This window comes from Dermacentor silvarum, chromosome 11 (assembly GCF_013339745.2).
Source record: "Dermacentor silvarum isolate Dsil-2018 chromosome 11, BIME_Dsil_1.4, whole genome shotgun sequence".
Classification (NCBI taxonomy): Eukaryota; Metazoa; Arthropoda; class Arachnida; order Ixodida; family Ixodidae; genus Dermacentor; species Dermacentor silvarum.
In genome coordinates this window covers 47963319-47981246 of record NC_051164.1, presented here as the reverse complement: position 1 = coordinate 47981246, position 17928 = coordinate 47963319, and the positions used below count along the sequence as shown (strand labels likewise).

Sequence of the window (17928 nt, the reverse complement as noted above, 5' to 3'; positions counted from 1 at the left end):
ACCGTAATCTTTACCGGGAAAAGCTTGCAGCGACCGCTATGCACAAAGGCGAGCTTTCCGGTTCTTTTCCTCCATTCCCCGCATGGCCAGCGCCACCGCTGCCGCGTTTATGATGATGAGATGAAGATGATTAAATGCCATCCCCTTTGAAACGGGGCGCTGACAAAAATTTCACCTAGCCTGATGATGATGATGATGATGATTTATTGCATCCCCTTGAAACGGGTCGGCGCCAGATAGTCACCTAGCCTGCTTGATTTAATCAGGTATACTAACATTTGCTTTATCTAGCATTTTTGTATACCTCTCTTATTATTTTTTCTTTTTCAAAATTACCTTGTACCGGCTACCTATGATTTTAAGAGATCAGGTCGTATCCATCCTTGTCCCTGCTTTTTTTCCACCAGTACTCTAATCGTCTCTTGCTTATCGCTACGGCTGATGGTTGATGTTTCCCTCCACTTTAAACCCAAGCGCTTCTGGGAGTTGCACGTTACCTACGTTCTCGCTGGGTGGATTCCGTCGCATTCCATTAGGATGTGCTGAGTGGTCTCTGGATCTTTACTGCAGCATACACATGCCTCATCTAGTTCCGAATATTTGCTCCGTATGTTTTGGCCTTAGGCAACCGACTCGAGCCTCAAATAGCAAGGAACTGCCCTTTGTGTTATCGTACAGAGTTTCCCTATTATTTCTTTCTTCTCATTCTTGTAAATCTCCATTGTCCTTTTGTTTCCATTCTTTGCATTCAATTCACTCTCTATTCTCTCACTTTCTTTCTGATGACTCCTGGTGTCTATTTACAGTTTCGATATCCTGTATTGGTTGCCAACTTCCTTGACATCTTCCTCCATTCTGTGTCCACACTTTCATGTAGAGATACTTGTGCACTTTAGCCACCCATTTATTTTCATGCATGTTCCCGAGCCTTTCTTCAAAACTAATTTTGCTCTGTGCTTCTCTGACTTCAAAAGAGGCCCAACCCATGTCACCCTGCACTGCCTCATTTGTAGTATTACCATGAGCTCCCAAAGTCAACCGGCCTACTGATCATTGGTTAACTTCGAAACCCGACAAGATATCCGATTTTAAGCATAGAATGGCATTTGCGAATGTTAGCGCTGGCAGCATTACTCCTTTCCATATTACAAGAACCGCCTGATACTTATTGTGGCCCCACAGTGCTCTGTGTTTCATTATTGCTGCATTCCGCTTCCCCTTTATTTTCAGATTATCTTGGTGGTTTCTTGAGTAATTCTTTCCTTCGTTTATGTGACGCCGAGGTACTTATATTGCTTCACTATGGGTATTAGCTTGCTGTTGAATTGACACCACGTTATTACTCGTCTCCTCATCAAAGATCATAATACCTGATTTCTCTGTGCTAAACTTAAGGCCTAGATTTGTCGCTGCATTCCCACAGATATTCGCAAGTATCTGTAAATCTTTTATATTGTCCGCTAGTAGCACAATGTAGTCTGCGTACATCAGTCCAGGGAGCTTCTGTTGCACCATTTGTCCATTACATATGTAGGATAAATCAAAACCTAATTCGCTGTTTTCTAGTCGTCTTTCTATATCCTAAGCCTGCGCGCGGAGGCGAGCGCCATCTTGCGGTGCTGCAAGGAACCGAGAGGCGCGGCGTGCGCCGCTCTGTGATTGGTAGAAACGTGCCGCGCTGTGATTGGTAGACAATTTTCTCTCACGGTCAACTCACGGTCAACACCGATGACTCCCCGCTTTCTGCGTAACAGGCCTTTCAAGCTATCGCTTTAAATATGAGAGCCATCACGGCAGCGGAACAATACCTGTAAAAATAGGCGGCATCCCGCCTAAATAGGAACTAATGCTCACTCTATATATTCCTCTATACTAAGCCCCATTTGCATTTGCAGTGACCATTTCAATGTGCAAAGAGAAGTCAAGGTTAATTCGCTAGGTACACAGTGGCTGACGAAGTTTTATACCTTACACTCGAAAGGAGGGAATTGTCAGAGTTCGTAATATGAAAGAGCGTCGCTGCTCGAGGCACATCAATATAATCAAATGTAGAGCTTTCCGAACAGGAAGCGCTTTAGTTATTATGCAATTTAAACATTCAACTTCATCGACCTTACGATTAGATTTAGTCTTCCACTTAATACAGGTGTCGTTCTTCTATACCCAAGGGAACGGAACGTTTGCTGGCTCCCCTCTGTGGTCGCCCTGCGCTTTACTGGAAACGTACGCCCTGTGCGCACGTTCTAAGGCTGTCAGAAAGTTCGGGAGGGGATCTTGGCTACCCGTCATCACCTCGGCAATGGTTGCTAACTCTACCCACTTAGCGCGGATCTTGTCGTGGTTGGTCAAAAGCAGCCCCGCTGACAGCTCAAAAAGCAGCTGAGGCCAAAAGGTCGCGCGTGCGCGCCGTCCCAATTCTTCGGCACCCACGAAAAGGAAGATGGGAAAACCGAATCATCGTCCTGGAACACCCGATGAACAAACCCTCGCTTGGCAGGTGACGCGTGGCACATCAGTAATGCCAGCCGGGTTTCACACCTCGAGGAGAGTGTTCTGCCGGTGGGATGCCTCAAGTCTGTTGACGTGCCCGCCATAGAACGGGCCTCGGCGACGCTAGGAACGGATTCATCGAGATAACGTAGTCTGCCAACGTGAAAGCGGTCCCACAAGGAGGACCCGCAACCGAAAAAAAAAGCAAAAGAAAGAATAAAGAGAGTGTCGAAAAAGGAGTCCGATAAAAGACGGTGCATTTCCAACCACGCGGACCTTCTTCAAAGGGCACCTACCGGATTGCCGTTTCATGCTAAGAGAGCTCGGTGTTTGCGAGTCTCCGTTCCGGAAGGTCTGCCTGGTCGCGCCTGCTCGCGTCTTCAAGTTTACCCTTTCCGAAGAGCGAATAAAAAGGAAAGGAAGAAAACAGCAAATAGACAAGACACGTTACCCTCTCACATGCGTATTCACGCGTAGGCCACGTGAGTCGAATCTGGAGTTTGGACAGGCTCTTGGTGGGAGACGCCGCAAAGAAAGAGGGAGTGGGAATGTCTTTCTCTCCGGGGTCTCTTACACTCATCGACCGTCACGGCTCTCCCTTTGACCGCCCGCATTTACGAGCCGCGGGCATTGGAGGAGCTCGTGGTTCTTTTCACCGCCGGCGTCAGAACTGTCCCTGCAAAGAAGGGCGATCTCTGGCAGGTTGGGCAATGCTGCCGCTGCCGCAACGTAACCGGTGCTGGGTGAAAGGAGCCCAGATGGAGGGACGGACTCAAACGAATGAAGGAGAGAGTGCGAACGCGGGAAGCTAACGTACGAAAGAGGTGGGAAGGTTACATAGAGAGCCGGTTGAATGCTATAGGAGGTGCCCAGCGGGGGGCCTTTTTCTCGAGAACTAACGATGGGTCGCGGTCCGCGGCGCGGTTCTGAGAGGGGGGAGCCCAGGCGGTTTTTAAGGCTGCACGAAGCGTCGGCGCACTCCCGAGTCGCAAAATAGACCGACCCGCGCGTCAATCGGAGGGGGTTCCATAGTGTCGTGGACTGCGGCCCAGTAGGTGCCGAGTCTGTAAGCGGAAGAGGATCACTTGGAAGCCGAGCTCCGAGGTTACACGAAGGAACCGTCCAAGATGACAAGGATCTGCAGGACTGTCGCCTCGCTTCTGGTGCGTGACAAAGGGGGAGGGAAAGTTGGGAGGATTCCACGTTCAGAACGTCAGCGTGGCGCGCAGCAATGTGACAGTGTCGTATTACACGCTCACTGGTTATGCAGTTTCGATGTAGATCACATGGTCGTCGGTTCGAGTCATTGCGGCGTGCCCCGCCTTTCGCCAAGTGAAATGCGAAGATGCCCGTGTGTTAGGCTGTTGATGTTGAAGCACAGAAAGTGGAGTTTGAAATTATTCGACATACTTTGTTTATGGCGTCTACAATGTCTTATGGCGCAGTTCTGGAAAGGACAAAAGTTAGCACGGTAGATCCAGTGGATGGTGATTTACTTCGCTGGTTGAGCCTAAAAAAGAGTGCACTTGCATCGTTATAAATGCACAGACGTGTCTTCTGGCACGCAATACGGGCACCTAAATCCATATACGCCATATTTATACTATACTGTAGATGTGCTGTATACTATTCCGTATATTGTAGCTGTAGCGCATACTGTATCCATATTTCTATCCCATACTACACTTGCCAATTAGATAAATGTTTTAGTGATATAGAGGGCGCAACTTGAGGGCATGCGAGAGGTAAAAAAACAAAAGAAAAAAAAAACGCTAGCTGATCACCTAGCGTGCCTCGACATCGGTCGTGCTTATTTTTAGGTTCGGGGGAGAGTGAGCAATGTAAATTTCTTGATTTATTTAAGTTTATTTTTCTGTTGAGTTGAATTAATGATGGTCAGTTTGCTTGTCTATATTTGATTTCGTAAAACCCGTGTTGCGCCAACAAGCATTTACTGTTCAACTGTCATAATGTTGCAGTTATGGCATCCAAATATTGTTGCGAGTAATCATTCGGGCAAATATAAAACATCTGGACAACACGCTGCAAATTCTTGAACCGAGTGTTGCCTCTTGTCAGTTTGATGCACGCTGACCACACTTTGAACAATTGAACGCGTTAGGTTAGTACTGCTATCCTTTATCTGAATTGAGAATGAACGGAACGTCGTGCTACTTAGTCATTAGTGCCTCCTACTTATGTGAAGAGTCTCGCGGTAAATTTTTGAATGCGCAAGCATTATATGCCCCCATAACGCGAAAATCCGGCGTCGTCGACATCGGCGTGACCGAGTGATGGTATCAAAAATAGGCCGACGGCACAAAGAGTAAATCACGTCAAAAATGCTCGGATTGACGTCAAGTTTTCCAGGGAGGTTCCCGTAAACAAAGTACATTAATGGCTCTGAAAAGAAATTTTGGTAGACTTCGGTCTGTGCGGGAATCGGACCCGAAGCTCCCGGGTGCAAGACGAGCAGGCTTCCACGACGCCATGTCGGCTCTTTTTCTTTTTTCTTTCTTTCATTGTATTTATTCCGAATACGAAACTTACTTGCGTAAGCTATTCACATAGCGGCCAAAACAGTCAAAGCCGTGTCTACAAGCACAAAAAGAAAAAAAAAAAAACACTTTACAGTACAGTTATTAAGTAAACAGTTCTCTAAAAGGGAGGCAAAAGGATACACTGCATGCAACGAAGGGATACCCGTTCATCAGGTTGGAAGTCTCTTTGATCATAAAAGTCTTTCAGTTGTGAAATCACCTGAATGAAATGTGACTAGTGAAGATACAATTGGTTAAGGATTCGATCTAACATACGAGTTTTCCCATAAACTGTGCAACGCTATAAGTAGCAGCATTTAAAAATGCACATCTTCACATTTAGGTGGCATAAGATATCGTATCGTATGAGGACTTACATCAAGATCCTTTTTAAGATTACTTTGGATAACGTCCCAACACCAAAATGACGTCCTTGCGGTCAATAAAGCAGTGTTCTATAGTTTCCGGTACATTACAGAGACGACAGTTAATCGAAGTTACAAAAATGGCTTTCTTACTTAACCAGGCTTGAACAGGCAGCGTTTCAATATGCACTTTGTAGAAGAATGTTTCGGACTGGGGAGAAATGGGCATTTTACATACTCGTGCAAGCACGTCATGTCCAGGTATCCGATGTACAGTGATCGTGTGATGGAGGTTTAAAACATATCGATTAGATATTTATACAGATTTTCCCCGTAGATAGAGAATAACTATTCAATTGAGAACCTCACTGCCAGAAAGCGCACTGAGAGGTGCAATTCGCACATGAATCCCTGAAAATATGGAGACGAAGCAAAATTTGCCAAAATTACTAAATTTGATAAAACGTTGACGAAATGAACTTGCAAGGACGCCCGGAGTAATGGGTCAGAACAGTCTCGAAAAAAGAATAAATGAAACACTAATTGTCTAACATAAAAGTGAACTAGGCCAAGTCCGCCTGCACTAACTGGTCTGAAAATATTGTCACGCCTCATTGGCTCATAAGTTGATGACCAAATAAAGGTTCCACAGATTCGGTGAAACTACTGAATGGAAAATTAAATTATGGGGTTTTACGTGCCAAAACCACGATCTGATTATGAGGCACGCCGTAGTGGGGGACTCCGGAAATTTCGACCACCTGGGGTTCTTTAACGTGCACCTAAATCTAAGTACACGGGCGTTCTCGCATTTCGCCCCCATCGAAATGCGGCCGCCGTGGCCTAGATTCGATCCCACGACCTCGTACTCAGCAGCCCAACACCATTGCCACTGAGCAACCACGGCGGGGGAAACTACTGAATGTAAACCCTGGAACAGTGAATTATTTGCAGCAGAAAAAAAAGTTTTTTACCCCAAAATAAATTGCGCGCTGTCGCTTTGCCAAAGATTGAGAGATTATGCGAAGCGAATGTTTAGGCATAACGCCTTAGGCTTGGCACGCGTTCTCTCCAGTAATGTGCACTTGACCTATATGCGTCCATTAGAACGCCCAGGCGGCTCCATGGTTCTGGCTGCCTAAAGGTGTGCCTAGTGCGTGCGTCACTGCACACGTCACATCACAGCCATCTGGCTGACTGAAGGTGTGGCCTAGTGCGTGCGTCATTGGGCACGTGACAGCGCAGCCAATGGGAGGGGGTGGCGCAACGTTATGAGTGCATAAAGTGGGCGCGTGCCTCCCAATCGAAAACATCAATTGAAAACATTTCACCAAAGGGACTATAATACTTTCGCATTCCAACATGCCACTGTCACTTGAGTGTCACTGTCAAATTGTTTTCTCTTTACCGCTTCCCAAAATTCTCCAATTGATAACAAATGGCCCACAGTAATGCTTCAGCAAGGAAACTAAGCTCTTAAGCCAAAGGGAAAAGTTTGGTAAAATTTATACTAAAATCCTGACGTCGAGAGAAAGCTGAATCGCTAGACACCTAGCAGTGCTAAGCATCCTATCGAAAATTTTGAAAAAGAAGTTCCCTGTCCAACAAGGGGGGTCTCAATGCGTAGCAAAGATTTTGACGACTCCGACTGTGCCATGGCGAGAAAGATAACGAGAACAGGAAACATTTGCTTGCTTCGACCGGAAAATGCCGTCAGAGCCAACCTAAAACCTAGAGGATCTTAAGTCCTCGCTCTGCTATGCTTTGCCTAGATTTCAAGATTTTTTTGGAAGGAAACTGGATTTCCATAGAGAAAAGTGAATGCATAGGTGAAAAAAAGCTGGAACGCGCTCACACTTCTGTGTATACAAAAGAAACGAAAGGACCACTTTCATTATGAACATAAGCTAGAGCGTAAAAAAAAAAAAAAACGAGAAAAAGATATACTCGAACTTCCTACTCTAGTTCGCCAAAAAACTTTCTTTTCAAACTCCTTTAGATGCTTTCGAAAGAAGCAAGTAAAAGCAATTTGTGGGTTTCTCGAGGCCACGCTCTTTTAAAAGCGCGTTTTTCTCGCCCTCGAAGCTGTTCCAAGAGTCTCATCGTTTCGTTGAACTGAGGTCGCACGTGCTTTGTGGACACCGTCGCGTCACATAGGCTCAGTTTACCGGTACAGGTGTGTGCTTGGCATGCCGAGCTAATGCGAGTTGTAACCGCGTCTCGTAGGAAGTTGTTAATGCACAGCTCGTCAAACATTTCGCTGTATCGAGATGCTGTACGCCGTCTTCTAGCGCTAACAATGCGTACAAATAACACTGTGTCGACCCCTTTTGGCATATTTTCGTCTCTGTTTAGTACGAGTGCGCGTTTGGGCTAGGTAATTACCCTGTACAAAGAGCAACGGTAGCCTGTAAGTGAGGTCTGCATTGAATGGCTCATCAGTCAACCTGGCGTATCGGATAGCCTTAGCGTTTTCAGCGACCATCCACGATTGCCCACGCACTGCAGTGGGCCGGCGTAATAAACGAAGCTTTTATTTCGCTGGTGGTAAACGGTGTACCCTACCTTTGAATGATCAGAATCGTGGTTTGTGAGCCAGGTTGAGGGACAATGCTCAAAAGAAGAAAACACAAAAACAGACCGGTGCTGGTTCGTCCTAGTTCTGACAGAGATTTATCTTCTTATTGCACACTTAGCAAAATGGGAGATTTTGAAAAAAAAAAAAACGCTTTCCCTCGACGTAAGAATTAACAGCGAGTACATATAGTGACCGAAGATTTGGACGTCTCAGTTTGAAGCAGTCGGTTGTAGTGATTTGGTTCTTGCGCTGCGATATGAGGCATTTGTAGAAGGCCCTAGTGGGATACCAGGACGCCCGAGCGGTTGGGGGATACCCGCGAATAAAAACTTGCAGACTTTATAACTATCTAAAACTTCGGTATGTCATTAAATGGGATAGTGGTATTTTGCTAAGTGAACCGATAGAATGCCCCAGGAAAACTTATAGGGCCTGCTCAGCGCTTTAAAATGCGTCGGAAACGCTGCCTCTTCACGATGCACCACGTTGCCAGTCACCTGCACGGAGCCATGCCTGTGTAGTTTCGCTTTCGATATGCCATTTGCTCTTGTGGAACCTATGGGTATTCCGCGGTCTTGCCGTACGCATAAGGTTTCCTACAAAACCACTAGAGTAGCTAGTGTCTGTGGGAGAGGCAAGTGTGACGGTTAAGGCCGCGTGGGATTGGTGGCTGGAACATGAATATGCCAAATGTTTGCCTTTGTGGCTTCAAGCGCTCAAGTTGTGACTTTCCCAATTGATCCATTTCCAAAAAAAAAAAAGTGTTATAAATGCAACAACTCGCGATGCTTATGATTGTGTGCGAAAACCGATTGCTATCATGCGTTTCTTGGAAGAAATTAGAAAGTCACCGTGCAGTAAATAACGTGACAAAATTTATGTACATGCAAGCAACAGGATTTGAGAAATTCGTTCCTATGATAGCTGAAATCTCGCAGCACTAGACAGTTGCCTTAGTAATATTTGTCGGAAACTCTATGGTCAAGCGCACATTGTGTTCTAACCTACTCCTCAACCATCGTGCTCAATGTTGGTTACAGTGAGGTAGCTGTTGCCGGCAGCATGGAGTTTCTTACGACTAGTACCTAGAGGGAGGGGGGGGGGGGGGGCGCTATGCGCTTGCTATATGCATAGGAATGAAGGGAAATCAAGGCTTCGGATTGGCATTCGTCTCGAAAAGCCAGTACACATTGAGGATGCGTCATGTGATCGGTGTTCAGTGTGTGAAAATGGTTTAGTTCGTACAAAAATAGCGTGTAGAACGCTGGTTGCGCTATATATTAATGTTAGGTTTTGTCGAAAAATGAACACTGGCTCAATGGTGTACAGTTATTTTAAAGGCGAGCAGTCCCAGCATCGATGCGCTAAATTTGGAGTAGAGACAATATATGTTTCAGCATTATTCACTTGCTGTAACTGAGCAAACATATAGGTTGTTTTTTTAGTTGTACCAAATAAAATAAATTCCCAGCGGCAGATAGCGCAATTCTAACCCTTAAGCTAAATTACTCACAGGAGGCGATTACTTCTGCGAGAAATCAAAATGTTCATTCAAATACATAATTACACCAATTATATTTTTAATTACTTCGCCGCACATAATTCAATCAACGAATTGTAGCTAATGAGTTCACAAGGTATATCCTCTTGGAACAAATTCTGAGGATGACATTGATTTCGAGATATGCGCCGTTAAAATTGCGGTAAAAATGCACTGGGAGCATATAAGTAACTGAAGCGCCGATGCATTCCGTCGGACATTTGGAAAATTAATATCTCGAAACTAGTGTAGTCCTCAGAATTCATTCTAAGTAGATAAGCCTTGCGAACTCACCGGCTACAATTCGTATTTGAAATATGTGCCACAAGGCAATAAATTAAGAAGGTGATTAGTGTAGTTATGCTACTTATTAAATTAAGCATTCTGATTTCTCGTAGAAGTAATGACCGCCTCATGCTGTAATTTAGCTCAACGGTTAGAGAAAGAGAGAAATATTATTTATTAGTCCCGAAGGAACTAAGGCCCCTGTCCGGTACTCCTGGTAGGCTCAGGCCTGCTATCTGCCACAAGCAATTTTTTAAAGTTTGATGCAGCTAAAAAACACCTAACATAAGCAAGGTGCATTAGGAGAGAACAAAAGCTATTTATAAAGACTCACTGCCCCGAAAGCGTTATATTCTCAGTCATTGTCATGTTACAGGCTAATAATCGTGCCACACGGACATGCTTAATGACACTAAAACCAAATACAACTTGCGGCGTAGCGCGTTCTCAGACCCAGAAACTACATACAGGTAAAACCAGCCCCTAGGTGGCACGCAGGTAGGGAGTCTGTTTTCACTTTATATTTCATTTATGTCAAAAAACAGTGGCATGTACATTTAAAATACATGGATAACCCGTGTCAAAGAGTGTACAGTAACCACGACATCGACGAAATATTGTGCTCGACCTATGTTACGGCGTTCATATACGGGGAATCCAGGGCTCCTAAGCAGTGAGAATTAAGGCTATGGAGTTCCCCAGGCCTCTCCTGATCTGTGGAGTCGTCCGGACGGGACCCACTACCCAGTTGGAAGTCGGCTAATGTGAAACGCAGTGTGGTCCACATACTTTTTACAAAAGCTGCCCGCGTTTTACAAGCTTTATTTGTAAGGAGAGTCCAATCGGACTGAAGAACGCCCAAAACAAGGAGGGGATGCTGCGTTATGTTAAAGCTAGCCGGAAGGCATATTGTAAAATCAATCAATCAATCAATCAATCAATCAATCAATCAATCAATCAATCAATCAATCAATCAATCAATCAATCCACAACTTACTGTTTAATTCAGCATTCTAGTGCATGATCAGGAAAACAGATTCGCTGAATGTTCCGGTGTTTTGCCGTGAACAGATGACGGCATTATTTCATTTTCTTTTTATTTCTTCTGCATAGGTCGTCATTAGCGCCACCTGGACAGCCGTGCTTGGAGCAGGTAATCCAGCCTTTGTCACTGTTATAATGCGAAATGACTAAGCGGTTTTCTTCCGTGTGTCATAAAGTTTTGTACGGTGGGCTTCGCTGCGTCGGCAAGCACAAGCATTGCGAGCACTTTAGATGTGCCAAGCGTCTTTGTCCCGGTTTCGTTGTCGCCGCTTCACCTCTGCAATTGGTTGCACGAAGGTAGTACAATCGAATTTCGTGAATTCGACCTCGGTTAATTCGACTTGTTGCTTAATCCCAACGCCTGGGAATGTTCTGGCGAGAAACCATATATTGCCAGGGAAGAAAAAGCTCGTTTAATTCGAATGCGAAAGCATGCCGCTTCGGTTAATACGATAGGGCGTAACGTGGAGAATGACCAAGAAACTTGAAACCCCTATAAACAGCGCAATGGACGATGGAACTGTGAATGAGCGGTGTAGAGTTCAGACACTAAACATGGCCTTATGTATTAGTCAACAGGCGCGAATAGCCGATGTCGCAGTTGCGAGTAAAAGGAAGAAGCCAAGTTGGGCAGGTCATTTATTACGCAGGATGGATAATAACTGGTGGTCTAAAAAATTTACTCGCCATCCCGGTCCTGCGAAAATGGATGTCCAACGAAGCTGCTGAAAACCACCACTACAACCTCTGAGGGAGGTATGCAATGCTTTATGACTTTAGAGCAATGGGAGTAATTCTATTTTAGAGTAATGGGAGTAATGGTAATTTTGACAGCGCGCCTCCGCCCAAAGCGGTACTGCAACAACATTGGAATTAGTTGCTAGGCTGGTTCTTTTATACACGAAAGGCTACGGACATCACTCCGCACGTCGCAAGCTGCAGTCGCCGCCGCAACAGTAATATTTACCGGGAAACGCATGCGGGGAGCGCTACGTGCTTCTCATTGTTATCAGGAGCACCTTATCATCGATTATGTGGTCTTTGGAACGCGAGAAGTATGAGTGCGATCGTGGGCTCGTTCAAAAGAGCACCAGCCAATCAATGATAGCGTTGTAAATATAGTTTGATTATTTGCTTGTGACACGTCACAAACAGGCAATAAAAACCGATTGTGACCTAGTGGTTGGAGCACCGGGCTGCTTGTGCTCGACATCACAGGCTCGATTCCACCATTGGTCAGGCATTATTTTTTTTATGAGAGCGAGGCGAGGCAGGAACCTACCTACCGACTGCAAAGTACCAAGACTGGGGCAAATAATGCTCCGCATCAGAAAAGAAATAACAAAAAGCACGTATAACCACAGACGAGGTTGGCAGAGGATGGTACCTTTTATACCCAAGACAGACACTTTTCCTGCAACAGGGCCAGAGAGGCAAATTTCATGTCCCAAGTAATGCTTCGGGACGTTCAAATTCCTTACTTACGAGTACTGTACTTGCCCGTCCCTTTCCATTATGTCCGCAGCACTGCAGTACGGCTGGGGCATGCCTTACTATGGTTACGGCCTGGGCGGCTTGGGCTACGGCTTGGGCTACGGAATGTACGGGGGCTTGGGCTACGGCTTGGGCGGCTTGGGTTACGGCTTGGGCTACGGCATGGGCTATGGCTTGGGCTACGGCCTGGGCTTCGGACTCGACTACGACTACTACGGCATGGGTGAGTCCGAAAGCAATGCATTCTACAATGCGCGTGGCGATTTTGACCAAACGCAAGTGACGTTGAACCCCGCAGCCAACCTTTGTTGAAGTGTTGCTTGTACCTCGGAGACCTACAAGCGCAACCGCAAGTTGACTTCGATGCCCCTCGCAAGCCATGAACAGGCGCTTATCGACACATCACTGATAAGACATGCATAAAATCGATACGTTCGCAACGTAACGTGAGCGAATAAAAGGAAAGCGACAGTCATAATGTTAAGAGATATAGGGCATTGTTGTAAGCCAATACAGGTAGCTAATATTCTCGCTCAAACTGATGTTTCTGTCTGTCTCAATTTTCTGTAACAATTTTCAGTCTCTAATAGGGACATTGCTCATACGGACAGTATAAGCGTAAACATGGAAACGCACTTCCATGGGCAACGTCTTACACTAATAACGAAAAAAAAAAAAAAAATGGGGGGCGCTTAAGCTTCGCCTTTAAGAGCGGAACGCGATAGCATTCAAACATCCCTGGCTGCTTATCAGGCTTTTTTCTCGTATTTTCAAATTGAAATCCGACGCTATCACGTCTGTATGTTGCATGTAAGTCGTACTTTACGATTTTTCTGACAGATTTTACTTTGAGAAATTCAACTTTTGTTCACTAAAGCCTTGCGCCACGCGAAGGGCCTGCCCGGTCGGGGTGGTCCGGGATGATGTTCGGAATGCTTATTTCCGCCAACGACGCCGGCGCTTATGCCGAGACGACGCCGGATTTTCTGCGACACGGGGCCCTTAACGCTGACGCATTAAAAGAAATAGAAATCGCCGAGTTCGTAGGCTTTTGAGAGGTCCCTAGGGTTAACTTTATTTTATATGATATACAGGTTGCTTGGTTCGTTTATTTGTCTTTGTATATGGCTTACAATCACTATAGAGGATCAGTCAAGAATCGCGTGACTTAGAAAGATAATTATAAAACAGAATCTATTTTGAAATTTTGATAAAATCAAGAGAAAAATAATATAACACAAAGTTTTACAAATTTAGCAAAGAAATTGCCCTAATTCAGCCAACCTTCTGTTCGGCTGCGCAGACATCCCCATGACAAAGTCCTAGAGAGCAGGCTCCCAAAGACAGAATATCAGGAATGCCAAGGTTCCATTCAATGCAGTGAAATGGTCCTTCTAAATTATTGTTCTCTAATGATGAGAAATGGCGGCATTATAAGAAGTGATGTATGGTGTTGGGCTGCTAAGCACGAGGTCGCGGGATCGAATCCCGGCCACGGCGTCCACATTTCGATGCGAAAACACCCGTGTACTTAGATTTAGATGCACGTTAAAGAACACCAGGTGGTCGAAATTTTCCGGAGTCCCCCACTAAGGCGTGCCTCATAATCAGATGGTGGTTTTGGTACGCCAAACCCCAAAAAAAATAATAAGTGGTGTATCGTCTTAACATCACCACAAAATGGGCACAAGGGGAAATGCGCCCAACCAGCTCTATGCAGGTAATAGTTTAAGGCAAAGGTCCTCGACAGCGCCAATTTAATGAAAAGGACTTCTTTTTCTTCAAGTACGGTATAAATTTCTCTTTCAAGGTATTAGGAGGTGTGGCTAATCAGTTAAACCTGTTAACAACGACTTCCCACAGTCTTGCGTCGCTACATGCCCCTGGAGCCTAGCAGAAGTTGTCAAAGCTGACGCACGAAGTGTCAAGACAACGGGATCCCCAAGGGCCACTCTCGCCAAGCTGTCTGATATTGCATGCAAACCAATCGTTTGTGACCAGGTACCCAGACCAATCTAATCAGGGTTAAATTAGAGGGCGCCAGAGGATGAAATGTACGTAAAATGTCAACCCCTACTTGCAGCGAGAGTTGAACACGAAGATAGACAATCCGTTACTATAACAACTGCCCAGATTGATGAATTCGCTCTTCGTAGGAACAAAATAACCGCCAGAAACTCAGCCAAAAACACAAGTGCGAGACCTAGCGAGAACAACCAGTCAGAAGCGGTGGAGAAAAATGTCAATGACAGATGTCTGCTCGCTTTGCGAGGCATCTGTTGTAATGACAGCGCTTGTTTTTAGCTCCACTAAGTGACTTTGTTATACTTTAGGACAGATTCCTCGCGTTGTCGAGCCAGACATCAAAGGTAATCTGAAGGTTCTCTCTCTCACCGTCCCCCGTTTCCTTTTCTTTCAAATATTCTGGTCGCAGACGCGTTCATGCCTGCTGGTCTTCTTTTGATCTTGGCGTAGTAGACCTCCTCACCTTGTAACATGCAACTGGACGTGTATTCCAAGCAGAAATATTTACCGCTCAGCTAGGCTGTGATGCAGGACCCGGTGCTCGAAATGGCCAGGTGCAACCACGTTCTTATGCTTTATCGACAGGTGGCGGCAGTAACCGAGCAACGACGATGCATGCTTTTTGCTCAGTTGCAGTTTAGAGTGCAGATATGAAACAGCGCCAACCGGAGAGGACAGAGATATAGACAGAAGAACCGGAGCGCTTCGAGAGACGCTTCACGTGAACTTTAGGATTTCCAATACTTTAACCCGGTAATGGCCAACGTATCATATATGTTGCATTGGGTCGGTACCTCAAAATTCCAATTTGGGCAAGAAAAACATTATGCATGGCATATAGTGGCGTTTTCGGCGAGCTGGAGAGAGATTTCAGTCGAAGGTAGTCCGCCAAGCTAATTGGTAGTCAATGAATTATTTACGCTACTAATTCGCCCTTAACTAAAATAATATTTAATCGTTTCTTTTTTTGCACAAACACATTCTCCATGGATAGATAAAACGGTGAACGAGTTGTTTCCTTGCTGTGGAAGTGTATTTGGGCACTGTAAGGTTAAAGGAGCCCTGAGCCACCCCTCCGGCTTGGTGAAAAACGTCACAGGCCTGCGCGGCACACGCAGCACAGTCACAGCGTAAGCTGGTTGAGCGGCGTAAGAGTAGCTCCAATTTCGGCACCACGCACAACAAGGTCGTCGCGACAAAGTGCCTTCGCCTCGATATTGACGAGAACGATCTGAACTGTCCGCCCGGCGTCGACGGCGAGTTGCGGCTTGTAATGCTCTCTGCACAGCAGTCTGCAAAGCCCGATGATGCCTGGTTGTAGCCGCGCACGTAGCTCTACGATTCGCTTCTTCAGCAGCGGTTCGTACCTTGCGAGGAGACGCCATAAGGTGTACCGAAGTGGTACCCAGAATACGTGGCGCACATCTAACATCGGGATAGCGTTGATTGCGCGCCTCGTCTGAATCGCATCTCGTCGCACGCGGCTGTTGCAGGCACGTTAACTAGATGGCGCCACCATACTGGCGGAGGTTCGGGTCGTCTGCGCCTGCGCGCCTGCCTAGAGGGCGCGTATAGAGGGAATTTTTCTTCTGCCTGATAGCAAGCGCTTGCGTGGCTGAGTAGTGAAGTATCCGACTCCCACGCAGCGGGCCTGGGTTCAATCCCGGTGGAGAGCGGGTACTTTTTTTCGCATTTCCGGCGTTAGCGATTACGGGGCGGCGGACGGCATCATCGCGACCAGAAACGGCTATTGGAATGAGCCCATAACAGCTTACGCTGTAGAACGCAATCCGAGGATAGCGTAGGCTGCTGTGAACATCCCAGCCAAATTTTGTAGTCGTGCGCGGCGCGTGGAGCTTGCAAGCGGAGCGTGAATTCACCCTTTTTCTCACACGCCCTCTTTTCAACACAACTTAACACTTGACTCTTTTCGGGCGCTATATTTCGTCATATAGCATATGCCCTTACGCGGCTGCTATTGGCGAATAGCTGACATCAATCAAGAAGAGCGTTGGGATCAGTGAACTTCTGCCTACTGTTACTGTAAATATTTATTGACGCAGTTTAATAAAAAGGCCGAAGTAAGCGACAATCTGCTTTGGAATTTTGATAATAATTACGTACTTCCGGAAGAAGCCGGCTATCGTCCGCTCACGCCCGGCCATGGCCGCCGGTGTACGAATTAAACCATGCTTATCGGTGTCGTGGCCGTCGGGTATCGCTAATTTCAACTAGTTTTGAACACTCAAACAGCATCGAACCACGCGAAACTTAAGGTCACACCGCACGCACGCTTGCCAGCACGCTTGCCTAACCGCTCCTGGTGAGGCGCCCTGGCAGACTTCGCTTCCTATTGAGCTGTTGACAGCGCTTCAACATGCGCAAGTTAGATGTGGCTACTATCCGTCGGTCAAGCTGGTGCAGGACAAAGCCAGTGCGCATCACGTGGCACTGCCAGACTGGAGCATATGAGCGCGAGTGTGCAGTCAAGCCTCGTCGTGCAGAAAGCGATGTCTGCGCATGCGCACTACCGTTACATGTAGGCGCGGTCTGCTCTGTAGCGTAGATACCGTGGCCGCCGCGGGGTGCCGCGACGAGTCCGCTCGCTGAGCGCACTGCGGTTCGCTGTGGACAACCGCGCCTGGCACGTCGTAGGCGCCAAAATCGGAAATACATAGTGGCGTCCGCGTCAACATTCAAAATAAAATATGAACTGCGCGTCACTGTGACGTACAGTAGGCAGAGGGTTGTGGACACGCCCCGCTCCGCCGTAGCCTTCGCAGTGCAATGCATTGAAGGAGGAGGGGCAGCAGCGCGAAGGGGATCATACGCGATCTTTCAATGGCAACAACACCACTTTTGCTGAACGCACTGAAGGACGTTTTCTGGCTAAGTATTTCTGAGAGAGTCTATTTTTTAAATAAACTGTGTGCATAGTCTATTTTAGGACGTTTTCGGGCTAAGTATTTCTGAAAGTCTATTTTTAAATAAACTGTGTGCATAGTCTATTTTGGTGTGTGTATAAGAAGCGCTGTGTATATGTCTTCTTATTCTTGGTACCTGTCGGGTTGCGCTGCTCCGTATCTGTTGTGCTTCATTGTTTTTGTTAGTGTAGCTTTGAAGGTAATTCGATTGCCCCTGGATGTCACCTTTCACGTTGCGTTTCGCAGGTGGTCTGGGATTGTACGGTGGCTTGGGGATGTACGGCTTGGGCAAGAAGTGATCGCTGCCGAGACTACGACGTCAGCGGCAAGGCGAGTGACGTCACGAGCAAGCATCGTGAAGGGCCCGCAAGGGGGAGAGGCGGGGAAAGGACAGCTCGCCGAGGACGACGCAGCCGGTATAAAAAAAGTGCGCCTCTTGCCAATCCATCGTCTCTACCGGTGTCGTTATTAAGGCGAAAGCCTTATGTCCCATCGTGCACCCTGACCTTGAAAACACCCTTGTCGATCGATGCTCGAGCGAGTATAAAAAGACCAATGTGACCTTCTCCTAGCAGAAACAGGTGTTGCGCCGCTTACGTCACGCGGCGGTGGCGCTGGCGGCAGCTTAAGGCGAAAGCCTTAT

At 46.6% G+C, this 17928-nt stretch overlaps 1 protein-coding gene across 2 annotated transcripts in view; it reads left to right on the top strand.

Moving 5' to 3' along the window:
• LOC119433842 (glycine-rich protein-like) overlaps window positions 1–17722 on the top strand; it is a 35664-nt gene extending 17942 nt beyond the window's left edge. The window contains exons 1-4 of one of the 2 annotated variants that reach the window (XM_037701108.2): window positions 3463–3653; window positions 10912–10951; window positions 12368–12559; window positions 17532–17722. In XM_037701108.2, the coding sequence (XP_037557036.1) occupies window positions 3618–3653; window positions 10912–10951; window positions 12368–12559; window positions 17532–17584 (321 nt within the window). In that variant the 5' untranslated portion in view covers window positions 3463–3617 and the 3' untranslated portion in view covers window positions 17585–17722. Of the gene's footprint in view, window positions 1–3462; window positions 3654–10911; window positions 10952–12367; window positions 12560–17531 lie in introns of those variants that run through there. The other variant, XM_049658505.1, reaches the window with a different exon arrangement.
• Window positions 17723–17928: the final 206 nt, after the last annotated feature.